This window comes from Sapajus apella, unplaced genomic scaffold, assembly GCF_009761245.1.
Source record: "Sapajus apella isolate SASKATOON/1434 unplaced genomic scaffold, GSC_monkey_1.0 scaffold51, whole genome shotgun sequence".
NCBI lineage: Eukaryota > Metazoa > Chordata > Mammalia > Primates > Cebidae > Sapajus > Sapajus apella.
The window spans coordinates 8,721,294-8,738,797 of record NW_022436991.1 but is presented as its reverse complement, the minus strand read 5'-3'; the positions used below and the strand labels follow the sequence as shown (position 1 = coordinate 8,738,797).

General features: G+C 49.0%; 1 protein-coding gene across 2 annotated transcripts in view; it reads right to left on the bottom strand.

Moving 5' to 3' along the window:
- EEF2K (eukaryotic elongation factor 2 kinase) overlaps positions 1-17,504 on the bottom strand; it is an 80,320-nt gene that overhangs the window by 16,990 nt on the left and 45,826 nt on the right. Inside the window, exons 7-15 of one of the 2 annotated variants that reach the window (XM_032242913.1) lie at positions 15,714-15,863; positions 15,180-15,312; positions 14,795-14,922; positions 13,865-14,066; positions 12,051-12,118; positions 9,788-9,865; positions 7,381-7,443; positions 5,416-5,550; positions 5,063-5,251 (exon numbers count right to left, since the gene is read on the bottom strand). In XM_032242913.1, coding sequence (XP_032098804.1) covers positions 5,063-5,251; positions 5,416-5,550; positions 7,381-7,443; positions 9,788-9,865; positions 12,051-12,118; positions 13,865-14,066; positions 14,795-14,922; positions 15,180-15,312; positions 15,714-15,863 — 1,146 coding nt within the window. The remainder of the gene's footprint in view (positions 1-5,062; positions 5,252-5,415; positions 5,551-7,380; positions 7,444-9,787; positions 9,866-12,050; positions 12,119-13,864; positions 14,067-14,794; positions 14,923-15,179; positions 15,313-15,713; positions 15,864-17,504) is intronic. The other variant, XM_032242914.1, reaches the window with a different exon arrangement.

Genomic DNA, 17,504 nt, shown 5'->3' with positions numbered 1-17,504 from the left:
ACATCAGAGGCAGATGAAGTTCCAGTTCTGACACAGGTAGGTGTTTGTTAATTTCACTTTCATCTCATTCATTTATGTCAAAACTACACTTCTTTAACGATTGCAACCATAGGTTGGCTACGGGTATAAGAGTTTGCAAAAATTAGTGCAAAGTATTGTGTGAGAGTTGATGATGTGACATTTACTTTTCATTGTTGTTTGTAAACTGTATGCGACATATAATTTTCTCTTTTTCTTCATTATTATTATTTTTTAGACAGGCTCTTGCTCTGTTGCCCAGGCTAGAGTGCAGTGGCTCCATCATAGCTCACGGGAGCCTCAAACTCCTGTGGTGTGTGGCTTTTATCCTCCCACCTCACTCTCCCAAGTAGCTGGGACTACAGGCAGGTGCCACCACACTAGGCTAATTTGCTTTTTGTGGGGTGGCGGGGTTTGTAGAGATAGTTTTGCTATGTTTCCCAGGCTGGTCTGAAACTCCTGGGCTCAAGCAATCCTCCTGTCTTAGCCTTCCAAAGTGCTGGGATTACATGTGTGAGCCACCATGCCCAGGCTACATACTCTTTAAATGAGTAAAATTTAATATATTTACATATATATGTGCACATTTCCTTCCCACCCCCAAGAGCCAATTGTTAAATGTTTCCCAGCACAGCACTGGCTGAATGAGCACAGAATTAGGGAGAGAGGCCAGGTGTGGTGGCTCACGCCTGTAATCCCAGCACTTTGAGAGGCTGAGGCAGGCAGATCCCCTGAGGTCAGGAGTTCGAGACAAGCCTGGCCAACATGGTGAAACCTTGTCTCTACTGAAAATACAAAAATTAGCCTGGCGTGGTGGCGCAGGTCTGTAATCCCAGCTACCTGGGTGGCTGAGGCAGGAGACTTGCTTTAACTTGGGAAGCGGAGGTTGCAGTAAGCCAAGATCACACCACTACATTCCAGCCTGGGTGATAGAGTGAAATTCCATCTCAAAAAAAAAAAGAGAGATTAGAGAGACAAAAAAGTGAAAATTCCCCTCTTCCAACCAAACCTCCCCCTCACCATATGAAACAGGAAAAAAAAAAAAAAAAAAAAAAAAACAGCAGTGGGAGACCCCCTGTCCACATGTCAAATGATGTAATCTGACTGAACCATAAGAAACTGCCTGTCGGGCATGGTGGCTTATGTCTGTAATCCCAGCACTTTGGGAAGCTGAGGTGGATCACATGAGGTCAGGAGTTCAAGACCAGCCTGGCCGAGACAGTGAAACCCCGTCTCTACTAAAAATGCAAAAATTAGCCAGGTGTGGTGGCAGGCACCTGTAATCTCAGCTACTTGGGAGGCTGAGGCAGAATTGCTTGAACTCAGGAGGCGGTGGTTGCAGTGAGCCCAGATCGTGCCACTGCACTCCAGCCTGGGCAACAAGAGCGATATTACATCTCAGGAAAAAGAAAAAAAAAAAAAAACTGCCAATATTCTACCATTTATGACCTTCAAAAATAGCAGTTTGATGAGGTTCCACCTATTATGCACAAAGCCAGTCGCTGTTGCAATTTTTGTGATATCAAAGAAATACAGCCGACCCAAGTGTCCATCAATAGTGCACAGGTACGCCCCACACATATAATAGAACCTTACGCAGCTGTCACAAAGATCAGGCCAGGCATGGTGGCTTACACCTGTAATCCCAGCATTTTGGGAGGGTGAGGCAGGCAGATCACTTGTGGTCAGAAGTTTGAGACCAGCCTGGCCAACATGACGAAACCCTGTCTCTACTAAAAATACAAAAATTAGCTGGGTGTGGTGGTGGGCACCTGTAAGCCCAGCTACTTGGGAGGTTTAGGCAGGAGAATTGATTGCTTGAACCTGGGTGGTAGAGGTTGCAGTAAGGTGAGATTGTACAACTGCACTCCAGCCTGGGCCACAGAGTGATACTGTCACATATTAAAAAAAAAAAAAAAAATCAGGAAGCTATTTCTATACTATTAAGGTAAAATGTCCACAGGACACCGACAAGTGAAAAATATTAGCTTCAGGAGTGTGTGTGTAGGATGCTAACTTTGGAGGAAAAAGCAGGGTGAAAACAGGAACCTATTTCATATTTGCATATGGAAACTGTGTTCTGGGCTAAACAATAAATAACCTCCCAATATTCACATCCAGGCAGAATGTGATCTGATTTGGAAATAGGGTCTTTGAAGGCATAATTAGTTATACTGGCGGGCACTATGGCTCACTCCTGTAGTCCTAGCACTTTCAGAGGCTGAGGTGGGTGAATCATCTGAGGCCAAGAGTTCGAGACCAGCCTGGCCAACAGGGTGAAACCCCGTTTCCACTAAAAATACAAAACCCCGTCTCCATTAAAAATACAAAAATTAGCCAGGTGTGGTGGCGGGTGCCTCTATTCCTAGCCACTCGGGAGACTGAGGCAGGAGAATTGCTTGAACCTGGGATGTGGAGGAACCTGCAGTGAGTGGAGATCACGACACTGTGTTCCAGCCTGGGTGAGAGAGCGAGACTCCATCTCAAAAAAAAAAAAAGTTATATTAAGATGAGGTCATGCTGGATGTTAGGTGGGCCCTAAATGCCATATGACTGCTGTCTTTATAAAAGCAGAAGAAACAGGGAGACAGGGACACAAGGGGAGGATGGAGACAGAGATTGCACTGATCCAAGCCAAGGAATAATGAAGACTGCCAACAATGCCTAGAAGCCAGAAGAAACGAAGAAAGATTCTCCTCTCGAGCCTTCAGAGGAAGGCATGGTTCTACTGACACCTTGATTTTTGGAATTCTAGCTTTCAAAACTATGACAGAACAAATTTCTGTTGTTATAAGCCACCTGGTTTGTGGAATTTCTTAAGGAAGTCCTAGGAAGTGAATACACTCTGGAATTATGTATAAGTAACTATAAGTAACTAACAATGATGGCTACCTGTTATTCAGAGAATGAGGGGATGCAGGGAAGGTGGGAGAGAGATTTTTTCACTGTACAGCTTTTTTTTTTTTTTTTTTTTTTTTTTTTGAGACCACGTCTCGCTCTGTTGCCCAGGCTGGAGTGCAATGGCATGATCTCAGCTAACTGCAACCTCTGTCTCCTGGGTTCAAGCAATTCTCCTGCCTCAGCCTCCCGAGTAGCTGGGATTACAGGCACACGCCACCACACCCGGCTAATTTTTTATATTTTTTGGTAGAAATGGGGTTTTGCCATGTTGGCCAGGCTGGTCTTGAACTCCTGACCTTAAGTGATCTGCTCGCTTCAGCCTCCCAAAGTGCTGGGATTACAGGTATGAGCCACCACACCCAGCCTAAGCTTTTTGTATTTTAAAAAAGCACAAAAAACCTTTTTGGCCGGGCATGGTGGCTCACTCCTATAGTTCTAGCACTTTGAGAGGCTGAGGCAGGAGGACTGCTTGAACCCAGGAGGTTGAGGCGGCAGTGAGCTACAATCACACCATGGCACTCCAACCTGGGTGACAGAGTAACACCCTGTCTCTAAAAATAAATAGTCTGAGAGTGGTGGCTCATGCCTGTAATCCCAGCACTTTGAGAGGCTGAGGCAGGCGGATCATCTGAGGTCAGGAGTTCAAGACCAGCCTGGCCAACATGGTGAAACTCTGTCTCTACTAAAAATACAAAAATTAGCTAGGTGTGGTGGTGGACACCTGTAATTTCAGCAACTCGGGAGGCTGAGGCAGGAGAATCCCTTGAATCTGGGAAGCGGAGGTTACAGTGAGCTGAGATCACACCACTGCACTTCATCCTGGGCAACAAAGCAAGACTCTGTTTCAAAAAAACAAAAAATAAGGTTTTAATAACATCAGTGTAATTACTGATTCAAAAAGCTAAATACATGAAGGACTTTGGAGTTATCTTCCCACCCTCTTCGAGTCTGAGATCCATCCAACCACTGGGCCACACCCTGCACCCACGCTGAGCCTAGGTCACCTGTCCATGGGCAACCTCGGCCCATGTGATGGGGAGGATGGGAACAGGTATACTGGGAGCATGTGCCCACCAAAGGCCTCTCAACTTCTCCTGGGAAAAGATTCCATTCCCTGGGCCTTGCCAGATCCCAGTCATTCAATCCTCTCTTCCCTCTGCCCACCAACTAGGGTCAGAAGAAGGAGCAAACCCCTACGCAATTGCCCTGCACATCCACACTCTGCTGCTTCGGCTCCAGTTCTGCCTCAGCTCCTGCTGCACCTCTAGCTATACAGATGCACCCTGACTCTCCCCTCTGGGCCTGAGCACATGCGGTTCCTTCTACCTGAGCTGCTCACCTCCCCAACTTGGTCCGGCTCACTCCCTTTGGGTCTTCAGGTCTAAAGCAGATATCCCCCTAACCCACTTTTTTTTTCTTTTAGAAGCAGGATCTCACTGTTGCCCAGGCTGGAGTGCAGTAGCACGATCTCGGCTCACTACAAACCTCCGCCTCCTGGGTTCAAGAGATTCGCCCACCTCAGCCTCCCAAGTAGGTGGGATTACAGGTGCACACCACCACGTCCGGCTAATTTTTGTATTTTTTAGTACAGATGGTGTTTCACCATGTTGGCCAGGCTGGTCTCAAATGCCTGGCCTTATGTGATCCACCCACCTCAGCCTCCCAAGTGCTGGGATTAAAGGTGTGAGCCACCTAGCCGGCCTAACATAGGTATCCCTTTATCTGTTCATTCCATGAATCTGTACTGAGCATTGACACAGTGCCAGGCCCCAACCACTAGGGATACAGCCAAAACTGATGAGTGCACAGGAAGCCTGCACCAACCCCTCCAGGCCTCAGTTACAGCCCTTCCTCACGTGTTTCCACCATGTCTTCTGCTTCTCCCATCACACCATGTCCATGTTATTGCCTGGAAACATGACTTACCTTCCCCTCACTCTCCAAAGACAGAGATCGATTCTGCCAGTTTCAATTGATTTGGAAGGGCCTGCCCCCAAACCAGTGCCCTGGACATTTTTGTGGCATGCATAAACCTCAGGATAGAAGGCAGGTGAATGCATGGCTTCCAGGATGGGAGGCAGGCGAATGACAGGGTGACCGAGGCCCACCCCCACCTGCAGCTGTGTCCCTGCCACCTGCTCACCTTCAGAGAGACGTCGGCTAGAATGTGATGGGGCAGCTGCGAGTACATGAGTCCCAGGCCCACGATGGCCTCCAGCTCGCCCAGGTCGGCCGCGTGTTCCAGGTGGAAGACGGCCGACTCCTGGTCCCACTCCTCGCCCTTCTTGCAGAAGCGCCCGCCCTCGTGGTAGCGCACCATGGCCAGATGGACCTGCCACACAGACTACAGTGTCGGCCCAGCTGTCTGGCCAGCCAAAGCCGCACCCAAGACCGCCCAGCCAGCCTGCGGGAGGAATTGATTAGCGAAGGAGAGGCTGGAGCCAGAGGGCCTCCAGGTTAGCGCAGACAGGGCTCCAAAATGGGCATCGCCGATACCTTCCCCAAAATGGACTTCCCAATTTTCTTTTCGAGGTCCAGAGCATTAAGCCTTTGCACTTCCAGAGCCACGGCCGAAGCCCTCGGCAGGTGGAGGCGGGAGGAGTTGAGGAGATTCCACTTCTCTACACAGACCTGAAGGGAAAGAACCAGCCAGAGTAGCGAGGGGCTGAGGGTGGACACAGCATCACGGCTGTCAGCAGACCCTGCTACACAGGAGCCTGGCTGGAAGGAGACAGGGAGCGAACCCTTGCGATGTCAAAGTTTATTGGCCAAACATGGTTCCAATTTTTTTTTTTTGAGAGATTCTCGCTCTGTTACCCACGCCTGGAGTGCAACGGCACAATCTTGGCTCACTGCAACCTCCGCCTCCCAGGTTAAAGCGATTCTTCTACCTGAACCTCCTGAGTAGGTGGGACTACAGGTACGTGCCACATGCCTGGCTAATAAAGATTCAATTTTAATCATTCAAATTCCATGAGTTCATGGGTTCAGGAGCTAGCAGAACAGATTTTAGCAGCTCAAGGAAGCATTTCCCTGTCATTTACTGATCTGGGTTTCATTTGGGGGGGGGGTCTGACCCTAAACCACCCCCTTTTACCAGGTCCCCATATAAGGCACCAGAAGACTCCCACTTCAGATCTTCCAGCAAATCCACTTTGCTTTCCTCTGCAAGTCACCACAATGACATGAGCAACATGAGCAGGGCGCTTTAGGAAATGGGCTTAAAAAATACATCATTTCTCCTAGGCAAAGATGCCATGTCCAGAGGCTCTTTGCAGGATACACCCAGGCAGGTGTGTGTGCACATGTGCATGCTAAAAATCTTGCAACACACAGGGCAGCCCCCTCAACAAGGAACGATTCAGCCCAGAATGCCAATAGTGCCTTGCCTGAGCAACCCTGTTCCACACCTAGCTGAGAAGATCCTGATCTGGCTAAAAAATAGCGCGTGGTTGGCCGGGCGCGGTGGCTCACGCCTGTAATCCCAGTACTTTGGGAGGCCGAGACGGGTGGATCACGAGGTCAAGAGATCAAGACCATCCTGGTCAACATGGTGAAACCCCGTCTCTACTAAAAATACAAAAAATCAGCTGGGCATGGTGGCACGTGCCTGTAATCCCAGCTACTCAGGAGGCTGAGGTAGGAGAATTGCCTGAACCCAGGAGGCGGAGGTTGCGGTGAGCCGAGATTGCGCCATTGCACTCCAGCCTGGGTAAAAAGAGTGAAACTCTGTCTCAAAAAAAAAAAAAAAAAAAAAAAAAAAAAAAAAAATAGCGCGTGGTAAATAATCAGTGTTCTGGGAGATGCAAGAGTCATGCCTGTGGGGGAGGTCAGGGAAGCCTCTTAGAGGAGGTACCCCTGAGGTCCAGGCTTGCAGAGCAGGGAGGATTTGAAGAGAGAAGGCAGAGGGGGAGAAAGGACCTTGCAGGCAGGAGAGAGTCACTTTAGCAAAGGCTCAAAGGTAAGCGGTTCAAAGCCTGTGTGGGAATCAGTTAGAGGGGTAGGTGGGGCACAGGGCTGGTCTTTCCCAGACATGCTGATGCTTGTTAAGACAGACAAGCGAGGGTAACCTGGGGAAAGTTGCTTAAGAGCCAGTTTCTCATACATAAAACGGGATGAGTGACATTAGCCTATCTCCTGGGTGGCTGCAAGAAGGAAATTGATTAATGCTGCAAAGCGCCTTTATGGTAGGCACTTAAGACAGGAGCCGTAGCTGTTGTGATTTCCCCTCGAGGATGAGGCTGTCCTGTTCTTCTCTAACCTTCTCCACAAATCCCCCAGTACCCTGCCCAGCAGAGGTTCAAAGAGCATTTGCCCAGGAGATTTGTTGCTTTGCAAAATCTTCCTTTGGCACATGTGCAAGACAGATGGGCAGGCAGCAGAGACATGAGACAGGAGAACAGCAAGAGCCTGGAGGAGGCAGGGAAGTGGCAGTGACAAGGGTGACTTGGGGTGCATTACCCGTCCGGAGCTGCCCAGGCTGTCTTCGTCCGACTCGTACTTCCGATTACCGTTGGAGTGGCCCTGAATGGAGGCAGAAATTACAGTGATCCAAAGTGCAAAGCTCCTTCCCAGGAACCTCTCTGAGAGCTGCTCCAGCCCTCCTCCCTGGAACCAGCCTGGACCTCCCAGGTGACCCTTCTCTCAGAAAATTGGCCCTATGTTCCCAGGTGACACGGGAACTCTTGTCTGCCAAGCAGAAGAGATGCTGGCAGGGATGACACGCTGGTGCAGCCACAGCTTCGCTGTCCCCCTCCCTGTGTGAGCAGGTGGAACTGACTCAACGGTGCAGGATCCCAGCACAAAGCCATGGGGGAAGGGGGCTGAGTCCCAGCCAGAGCACTTACTGCATGTTTAGATTCTTTATGTTAGACATGGGTCTCGCTCTGTTGCCCAGGCTGGAGTGCAGTGATGCCATCAAAGCTCACCGCTGCCTAAAACTCCTGAGGTTTAAGCAATCCTCTTGCACTGCCCTCCCAAAGTGTTTGAATTGCAGGTGTGAGCCACCATGGCCAGCCGTATTGCTTTTTTTATTTTTTTGAGACAAAGTCTCGCTGTCATCCAGGCTGGAGAGCAGTAGCACAATCTTGGCCAACTGCTGCACCCTCTACCTCCTGGGTTCAATTGATTCTCATCCCTCAGTCTCCCGAGCAGCTGGGATTACAGGTGTCTGCTCCTACGCCTGGCTAATTTTTATATTTTTAGTAGAGATGAAGTTTCTTCATGTTGGCCAGGCTGGTCTCAAATTCCTGACCGCAAGTGATCCCCCCACCTCGGCCTCCCAAAGTGCTAGGATTACAGCCCCCCCCAACCTTTTTTTTTGCTCCTGTTGCCCAGGCTGGAGTGCAATGGCACGATCTTGGTCATCGCAACCTCCACCTCCTGGGTTCAAGCAATTCTTCTGCCTCAGCCTCCCAAGTTGCTGGGATTATGGGCATGCACCACCATGCCTGGCTAATTTTGTATTTTTAGTAGAGATGGGGTTTCTCCGTGTTGGTTAGGCTGGTCTCGAACTCCCGACCTCAGGTAATCTGCCCACCTCAGCCTTCCAAAGTGCTGGGATTACAGGTGTGAGCCACCACACCCTTTTTTTTTTTTTTTTTTTTTTTTAATATTTGAAGAGATTTATTCTGAGCCAAATATGAGTGACCACTGCCCCGACACAGCCCCAGCAGATCCTGACAACATGTGCCCAAGGTGGTTGGGCTGCAACTTTGTTTCATGCATTTTAGGGAGGCATAAGACATTCATCAGTACTTTTTTTTTTTTTTTTTTGACAGTCTTGCTGGTGTACAGTGGCATGACCTTGGCTCACTGCAGCCTTCACCTTCCAGTCTCAAGTGATCCTCATGCCTCAGCCTCCCAAGTAGATGGGACTAGGGGAGTGCATCACTGCACTGGGCTAATTTTTGTATTTTTAGTAGCGACAGGGTTTTACCATGTTGGCCAGGGTGGTCTTGAACTTCTGGCCTCAAGTGATCTGCCTACCTCAGCCTCCCAAAGTGCTGGGATAACAGGCGTAAGCTACCACGCCCGGCCAGCATGTTCTTTATTTACAGTCATAAAGCTGAGATCAGAGGTGTCTCAGCAAGACTGGCCTTGATGTGCAGGCTCCATTTCAGCACAGGGTAAGGCCTCTAAATGGCAGATACTGTCTGAGGCTGCCCTCACCAGGATGCTGCTAGGAAGCCGCCGTAGGAAACTGACCTCCAAGGCCCTCCTCCCCAGGGCCTCACAGGATCCTGCATATGAGTGGGTCCAGTTATTACGCAGGATCCTCTCTGCTTCGCAACCCAGGGCTCCCACTTCACCATAAAATATATCAGCCATTATCAGACTTACATCTAAGACTGCATACTTGCCCTGTTACTGGTTGACATGATCCTGTTTTATCTTCTCCCTTGCATTTATCTTTATCTGAAATGCTTTTTTTTTTTTTTTTTTTTTGAGACAGAGTCTCACTGTGTTGCCCAGGCTGGGGTGCAGTGGTACGATCTCTGCTCACTGCAACCTCCATTTTCTGGGTTCAAGCGATTCTCCTGCCTCAGCCTTCCGAATAGCTGGGATTACAGGTATGCACCAACATGCCTGGCTAATTTTTGTATTTTTAGTAGAGACGGGATTTCACCATGTTAGTCAGGCTAGTCTGGAACTCCTGACTTCATGTGATTCGCCCGCATTGGCCTCCCAAAGTGCTGGGATTATAGGTATAAGCCACCACGCCGGGCCTGAAATAGTCTTTATTAATTTACCTGTTGTCTTTTCAGGACCCACTGATACTCCCCCTCCAGGAAGGGGAGTTTTTATTTTCCTGGAGGATAAACGAGACAATAGGAGACACTGGTCTTATTTCCTGAGGGTTCCTTACATGTTCTCGTGGCTCAGGGTCATCCAGGTCACCCCGCTTCTCACTGGGGTATCCACTGTCCCCACTGTTCTCAGAGTCCTGTGGAGAGAAGATGACCTTAGGGTCCTAGTGGTCCCGAGTGCCTGGCAGTGGTTGTGACACCTGAACACCCAACCATTGGCTTTCTCCCCTCTGTCCCATTAACTAACACCCTGCTCTTGCTGTCCCTTGTCAACTGGGTGACAAGGGAGCAGTATAAAGTAACAGCAAGGACCTTGGGCTCTACAGCCAGATGACCTGGGCTCAAATCCTGGCTTTATTTCTCATCAGCTGACACCTTGGGCAGCTGCTTAACTTCTCTGAGCATCAGTATCCTTAGTGATGAGATTCGTTACAGCCCCTACATCAAAGGGCTGTGTGGGTGAAACACATTGTTACACTCTGAGAGTGTGGATCACAGGAAAGTGCTTTACTGAGAGTGACTCACCCTTTTCACAGTCAGAAAAGCAAAGGCTGGTTTAAGTGCTATGACCCATGGACAAAAATATAGCATTGGGAACAATATACAAATAAGCCCTCAACCAAAACCACACAAGTCACTGGGGCATATTTTTAATTCCCCCAGGTATGAGTTCTGTTCTGAAAAGGAATCTGGTATAACTTAGAATCTCTAAAACTTTACTCACGTGCCTACGAACATTGAATGATAGCTCTCTCTGCATGTTACCTGCACCACTAGTAAGAGAATATTTTAATTTCTTTCTTTATTCTACTAAGAAGTATTTCTTTGCTGTGTGTGTGTGGGTGGGGGGGGGGGGGGGGGGCGGGCAGGGTCTCTGCTGCCCAGGCTGGAGTGCAGTGGTGTGATCTCAGTTCACTGCAACCTCCGCCTCCCAGGTTCAAGCGATTCTCTTGCCTCAGTCTCCCAAGTAGCTGCGATTAGAGGTACACACCACCATGCCTGGCTAATTTTTATATTTTTGTAGAGATGGGGTTTCATCATGTTGGCCAGGCTGGTCTTGAGCTCCTGGCCTCAAGTGATCCGCTCACCTCAACCTCGGATAGTGCTGGGATTATAGGCATAAGCCACCTCACCCAGTCTCTACTAAGATGTATTTCTTTTTCTTTTTCTTTTTTTTGAGACAGAGTCTTGTTCTGTTGCCCAGGTTGGAGTGCAGTGGTGCAATCTCTGCTCACTGCAACCTCCACTTTCTGGGTTCAAGCAATTCTCCTGTCTCACCCTCCTGAGTAGCTAGAATTACAGGCACCTGCCACCACGCCTGGCTGATTTTTGTATTTTAGTAGAGACAGGGATTCATCATGTTGGCCAGGCTGGTCTTCGACTTCCTGACCTCAAGTGATTCACCCGCCTCAGCCTCCCAAAGTGATGGGATTGCAGGTGTAAGCCATGGTGCCCAGCCTCTACTAAGAAGTATTTCTTTCTTCCTTTCTTTCTTTTTTTGAGACAAGATCTCGCTTTGTCACTCAGGCTGGAGTGCAGTGGTGTGATGATAGCTTACTGCAGCCTCTGCCTCCCAGGCTCAGGAGATCCTCCCACCTCAGCCTCCTGAGGAGTAGTTGGGACTACAGGTATGTGCCACCATGTCTGGCTAATTTTTGTATTTTTTTGTAGAGATGGGGTCTTGTCATATTGCCCAGGCTAGTCTCAAACTCTTGGGCTCAAGTGATCTGCCCACCTTGGTCTCTCAAGATGCTGGGATTACAGGCATGAGCTACCTCGCCTGGCCAATTTTACTAAGTATTTCAAACACACACACAAGCATAGAGAGTATTATAATTCACCACAATATGCATTTGTGTGAATGCAAATAAGATGCCTTCAGTTTCTTACAACCAAGTCAATGCAAACATGCAGGAAATGTTCTGTTTATCTAACTGAAGAGCTAGATATGAAGAGCTAGAACACATGGCTTTCTGTGCTATATGTTACATATGGGGCCCTATAGGATAACCCACACATGTGAGGCCCAACCAAACCTGGGGCTGAGCCTGGCATTTACTACAAGATTGCATTGTTGCTGATTGGGAGTCCCTCTTCTCTAACCATCTTTGGGAACTGCAATGGACCTACCTTTTCCCAGGAAAAAGCTCAGCCTTGGGCTGGAGGCTGACATTCATCTGCATCTTCCCTAACTCCCCCATCCAGTGCCTTTCTGGCAGTGTCTGGGCTGGGCTGCCCACCTCCAAGCTGAAGATTCACTCTAGGAGTGTATCTACTCCTCCCACCCCTGCTGGCGTGCAGCCTCCCTTCCTCCACACTCACCCGGTGGTTGTCTAGATGATCATGGTCCCTGGATGCCATGTTATCGAGGTCACTGAATACTGGCCAATCTGGGCAGGGAGAAACAGAACATGCATAAGACCAACCCATGGCCTAGGGCAGTCCACATTTGCCACCAAGCCTTCTTGGTTTTTAAGTTTTAAAGGCACAAAAAAGAAGAATGTTCTCAGCACCTAGAAGCCAAAGTTCTTCCTTACGAACTTATTCTAAGTCTGCTATTTGCCAGCTACATAATTCTGGACAAGTGGTGTCAACTATGTGTGTGTCCTCAGGGTTGTCACAATGCAATTATCCTTGTAATGTGTTTATCAGCATATATGTCTGACCACCACTTGGTCCTCAAAAGGTGCAGTTGTGAAGGAAGTAAAGACATTTGTACATTTGGGGCTCAAGAAGTGGACCTTGGACAGCTTCAAAACCAACCATCTCTAGCCGGGTGCAGTGCCTTACGCCTGTAATCCCATAACTTTGATAGGCCGCGGCAGGTGGATTGCCTGAGGTCAGGAGTTCGAGATCAGTCTGGCCAACAGCGTGAAACCCCATCTCTACTAAAAATATAAAAATTAGCTGCATGTGGTGGCGTGCACCTGTAATCCCAGCTACTCCGGAGGCTGAGGCAGGAAAATTGCTTGAACCTGGGAGTTAGAGGGTGCAGTGAGCCAAGATTGTGCCACCACACTCCAGCCTGGGTGACAGAACAAGACTCCGTCTCAAAAACAAACAAACAAACAACAAAAACAACCACAAAAACCACCAACCATCTCCTGGTGGTTCCCTATGTCTGTCTCCTACCCTATAAAGCCAAATCTGTCTGCCTGTTTTTATAATTTGTAAGAACGGTGTTTATGTTTTTAAATGATGACAAAAATTACATTTCACTGTCCATAGTTTTATTTGAACACAGCCACATCGACTCATTTAACTGTTTTCTATGGTAGCTGTCAAGCTCCAAATGCAGAGTGAATGACCTGCAAATCTTAAAATATTTCCTCTCTGGCCTTTTAAAAAAGTCTGTTGACTCCTGTTCCAAACTATTCCAAAGACCTTCCAGTGGAAACATCTAAAAGGCTTCTTTAATGTTTGACACTAAAATCTTTCTCTCTTCCAAAGGTATCAGAAATGAGAAAAATAAAAAACTAAATAATAAAATCTTCCTCCCCTGCCGAGCCTGCTCCCCACTCACACTTTCCCTGCATACATGAGTTCCAGTTCTCTAGGCCAACACCCTGGGGCCAGTCTTGCCTTGATCCTTTCCTACAGGCTCCTGTCTGAATCACCAGTAAACTCCATCCTTTCAACGTCAGAAAGAATGATTCTGTTTTTCTACTTTGAGCCATTAATATCATGTCCATAACTTTTCTAATACTGAACAATCCTCAGATTCCTATGAAACCCCTATTTAACTGTGACAGGTGAACCTTTTAACACAGTACTATTTTTATTTGTTAATACTGATTTAGATTTTTTTCGTTCTCTATATATACACAAATAAAAATTTTAAATAAGGTTGGGATGTAATTTTCTTTTTTAGTTTATTAAGTTTACTATATGGGTTTTGCTGGTTTCATGAAACACACTGATAAATGTAACCTCGTTTCCCATAATAGGGGTTGTTTTTGTAGCATTTGGATGATCTGTTTTTAAAGTTCACTCAATGAAACTCACTTATAAAACCACTGGGGCTATGACCTTTTCGATTAGCATGTCCGATTTTTCTAACGTAAATGAAAGCCAGTTCAGCTCTGCTCTACCTGAACCCTTCAAACACAGCGACCGGGGACCAAACCATCACTCACGGAGGTGGTCCAGCTTCTGGCTGTGTGGTGTGGCCGAAGATGGAGAAGAAGGGAGGGAGTCGAAGGTCACGTCGCTCATGTTCTCATCTCCAGAGTTCTCTGAAAGGGGACGGAGCAGGGGGGGCCGGCTCCCAGAGAAGGTCCTTACTCGCGGGCTCCCACATTTTTCCTCTGTTCCTCTCAGGACGGTCTTGGCTGATTGCTGGGGACATTAACAGGGATACTCATGTCACGCACACACCCTGTGGGAAATAAAGGGCTCTTCACATGATTCCCTTTAGTCCTGAAATCCCTTCATCGTAGCTTCTAAACGTGCCTGTTTAGGGGCTGATATATTGTCTTTAAATAAAAAAAAAAATCAGTAGGGAATTAAACCTAAGTCCTCCAAGAAAGGGCATCTGTGACAGAAGCTCAGAGGACCTGCCAGCCAGCATCCCCTAAAGCACTGACTACATTCCACAGCCCAGAGCTGGAGAAAGCGTCCCACTGTATGTCCAGCATCCCAGGCTGGTCTTGGCAACATTCTCTCGTCTCTGATCCAAGTGGCAGTGGAAGGGATGGGAGTTATCCTGGTGAGGTGCCTGGAGAGGCAGGTCTAAGACCAGTTCAGTCATTTGTCAATATAACACACAAGCACACACACACCACACGCCTTCTCACTCTCTCCACATGTCTGTTCCCCTCACTCTGGGCAAAAATGGGCCCAACCTAAGCAGATACCAGCTGCTCGACTGTGAGGACACTCAGGAGGACTCTGTGCACTGAGCTGGAGGAGACAGCCTGGGGCAAGGATGGGACAGATGCTTCCGGCTCTGGTATTCGTCAATTAAGCACTGCTCGGCCTGGCTGTCACCACACAGGGGAGCAGGGCTTGCTGTGCGGGTAGCAGAAGGGCCCACCAGGCCAAGCAGGGTCACGCTGGGCACCCACCAGCAGCTTGGTGTTCTGATTCACTGCGTCCCTCTCCCGGGGCGAAAGGTCAAAGGGAGCGAGGCCCATGCTCTCACAAATCCGGTTGCAGGCATGAGAGTAGAAGAAGAGCGCCATCCCGCGGACACCTGTGGACAGAGCAGGGGTGTCTGGGGTGTTGCTTTGCTCCATGACGGGGAACAAGCAGTGGTGGGTCTCATACATGTGGCCAGGGCAGCTACAAAACTTTTCGAGCTGGGAGGCATCAGACATCCAGGCTCCCATCTCCACGATCTTGGGAAAGCGCAGATGGTGTCTCAGCCTCTTTCCTTGGCTGCACAAAGAGCTCAGAGGTTTTAGCAGGGAGTGTGGTTTCTGGGGAAACAGGCTGGCTCTCCCCACCTACCTAGGTTGCCATCTCCAAAGTCAGTGCCCGTCTCCGTGTGGATCTGTGGGTCAGTGTAGAGATCCCCAACTCCCTGGATGTCCACCACTATCAGCTGATGGCCGGAACGCTCAAATGTGAAGTGGCTGAAGGCCTGTGCGGGGACAGGAAGGAAAAGGAGATGGCAAGAGACAGGCTGAGGGTTGTGTAGGCACTGACCACACCTCTGCTCTGGGGGTTGAAATGCCCCAGCTTTGCCCATGCTGAGAGGCTTTCTCTGCGAGGAGGAGTTATACAGAGGAAAAGACAAAGGAAAAAGGCCGGTTCAGTTGGGCAGGGACTGTGGGCTGAAGGTCCTGTGGCCACCTTAGGTGACAGAAGCTGTCATGGGGTGACAGGTGTCCCGTTATAGTTTCCTTCAGAATGCTCAAGGGGCTCCTCTGAGGGTGAGACTCCAAGCCCACAGGGACCATCCTCTTTGCAGGCTAAACCTGGCCAGGATCCTACTCCAAAGGGCTGTGGTGGGCAGAGCATGGAGGCAAGCGGGGGCCTTACCTGCGGCGTCAGGCGGATGTTGTCATCACGGACAAAGCCTGAGTTGGAGTTATACTTGATGTACTTGCCCTCGATGTAGTGCTCCAGGTGGAAGAGGGGCTGGTCCGGTCTGTCCGTCAGCTCGAGGATGCACATCTGCATGATGTCCACCTGGTGGGATGGGAGCGGGAGTGAGCTCAGGTGGGAGGGCTGAGCACACCTCCTCTGAGAAGCGGCAGCAGGAGTGCCAAGAGGAGCTGGCCTGCCTGGGCTCAGATCCTGGCTCCATCACTTACTGGCTCTCCACTGCAGGAGCTCCTGATGATGCCCAGAATCGGATCTCCTCTTTTCCCTTTCTTTAAATTATAAAATATATATTGCCGGACACAGTGGCTCAGCCTGTAATCCCAGCACTTTGGGAGGCCAAGGTGGGCAGATCACGAGGTCAAGAGATTGAGACCATCCTGGCCAACATGGTGAAACCCCATCTCTAGTAAAAATACAAAAATTAGCTGAGTGTGGTGGCGTGCGCCTGTAGTCCTAGCTATTCAGGAGGCTGAGGCAGGAGAATTGCTTGAACCTGGGAAGTGGAAGTTGCAGTGAGTCAGGATCACACCACTGCACTCCAGCCTGGCACCTGGAGAATCGCTTGAACCTGAGAGGCAGAGGTTGCAGTGAGCTGAGATTGTGCCCTTGCATTCCAGCCTGGTGACAGGACATGACTCCATCTCAAAAAAAAAAAAATTAATAAATATAACAAAAATACAAAAATTAGCTGGGCGTTGTGGCATGTGTCTGTAATCTCAAGGGGTCTGAGGCAGGAGGGTCACTTGAACCCAGGAGGCAGAGGTTACAGTGAGCCAAGATCATGTCACTGTACTCCAGCCTGGGTAACAGAGTGAGATGCCATCTCAAAAATGAAAATTTTTTTTGGAGACAGGGTCTCACTCTTGCCCAGGTTGGAGTGCAGTGTCAATCATGGCTCATCATAGCCTCAAATTTCTGGGCTCAAGCCATCCTCCCACCTCAGCCTCCCGAGGAGCTAGAGCTACAGGTGTGTGTCACTACACATGGCTCATACCTAAATATTTTTACAGAGATGAGGTCTCGCTATGTTGCCTAGGCTGGTCTTGAAATGGCCTCAAGCAATCCTCTTGTCTTCCAGGATCCTCCCAGAGCATTAGGATCACAGGATGCAGCCACTGTGCTCAGCTCTCTTTTCCTTTTAGAATGAAACGCTGGGTTGCTGAGTTGTTTTTTTGTTTTTTTGTTTTTTTTGAGATAGAGTCTCACTCTGTTGCCAGGCTGGAGTGCAGTGGTGCAATCTTGGCTCACTGAAATCTCTGCCTTCCAGGTTCAAGCAATTCCCCTGCCTCAGCCTCCCGAGTACAGACTACAGGTATGCACCACCTTGCCCAGCTAATTTTTTGTATTTTAGTAGAGACAGGGTTTCACTATGTTGGCCAGGATGGTCTCGATCCCCCTGACTTTGTGATCTGCCCACCTTGGCCTCCCAAAGTGCTGGGATTATAGGCGTGAGCCACCGCCCCAGCCCCCAAATCACTGAATTTTAAAAGGGTCCATAGCCACCCACTAGGGATGACATTGCTAAGATTCCCTTGCAGCTAAGTGTGGCCACATGACCGTGCCTGGCCAATGGGAACTGAGCATTGCAATGACATAACTCCAGCCTGCCCTATAAGGTGGACTCTGTTTGGGAGCTAGAACTGATAATGTGGTCCATGGCAAACCCCTGAGGGGATGGCAGAGAAACAAGACCAAAGGAACCAGGTCTCTAGATGGCTTCAAGGA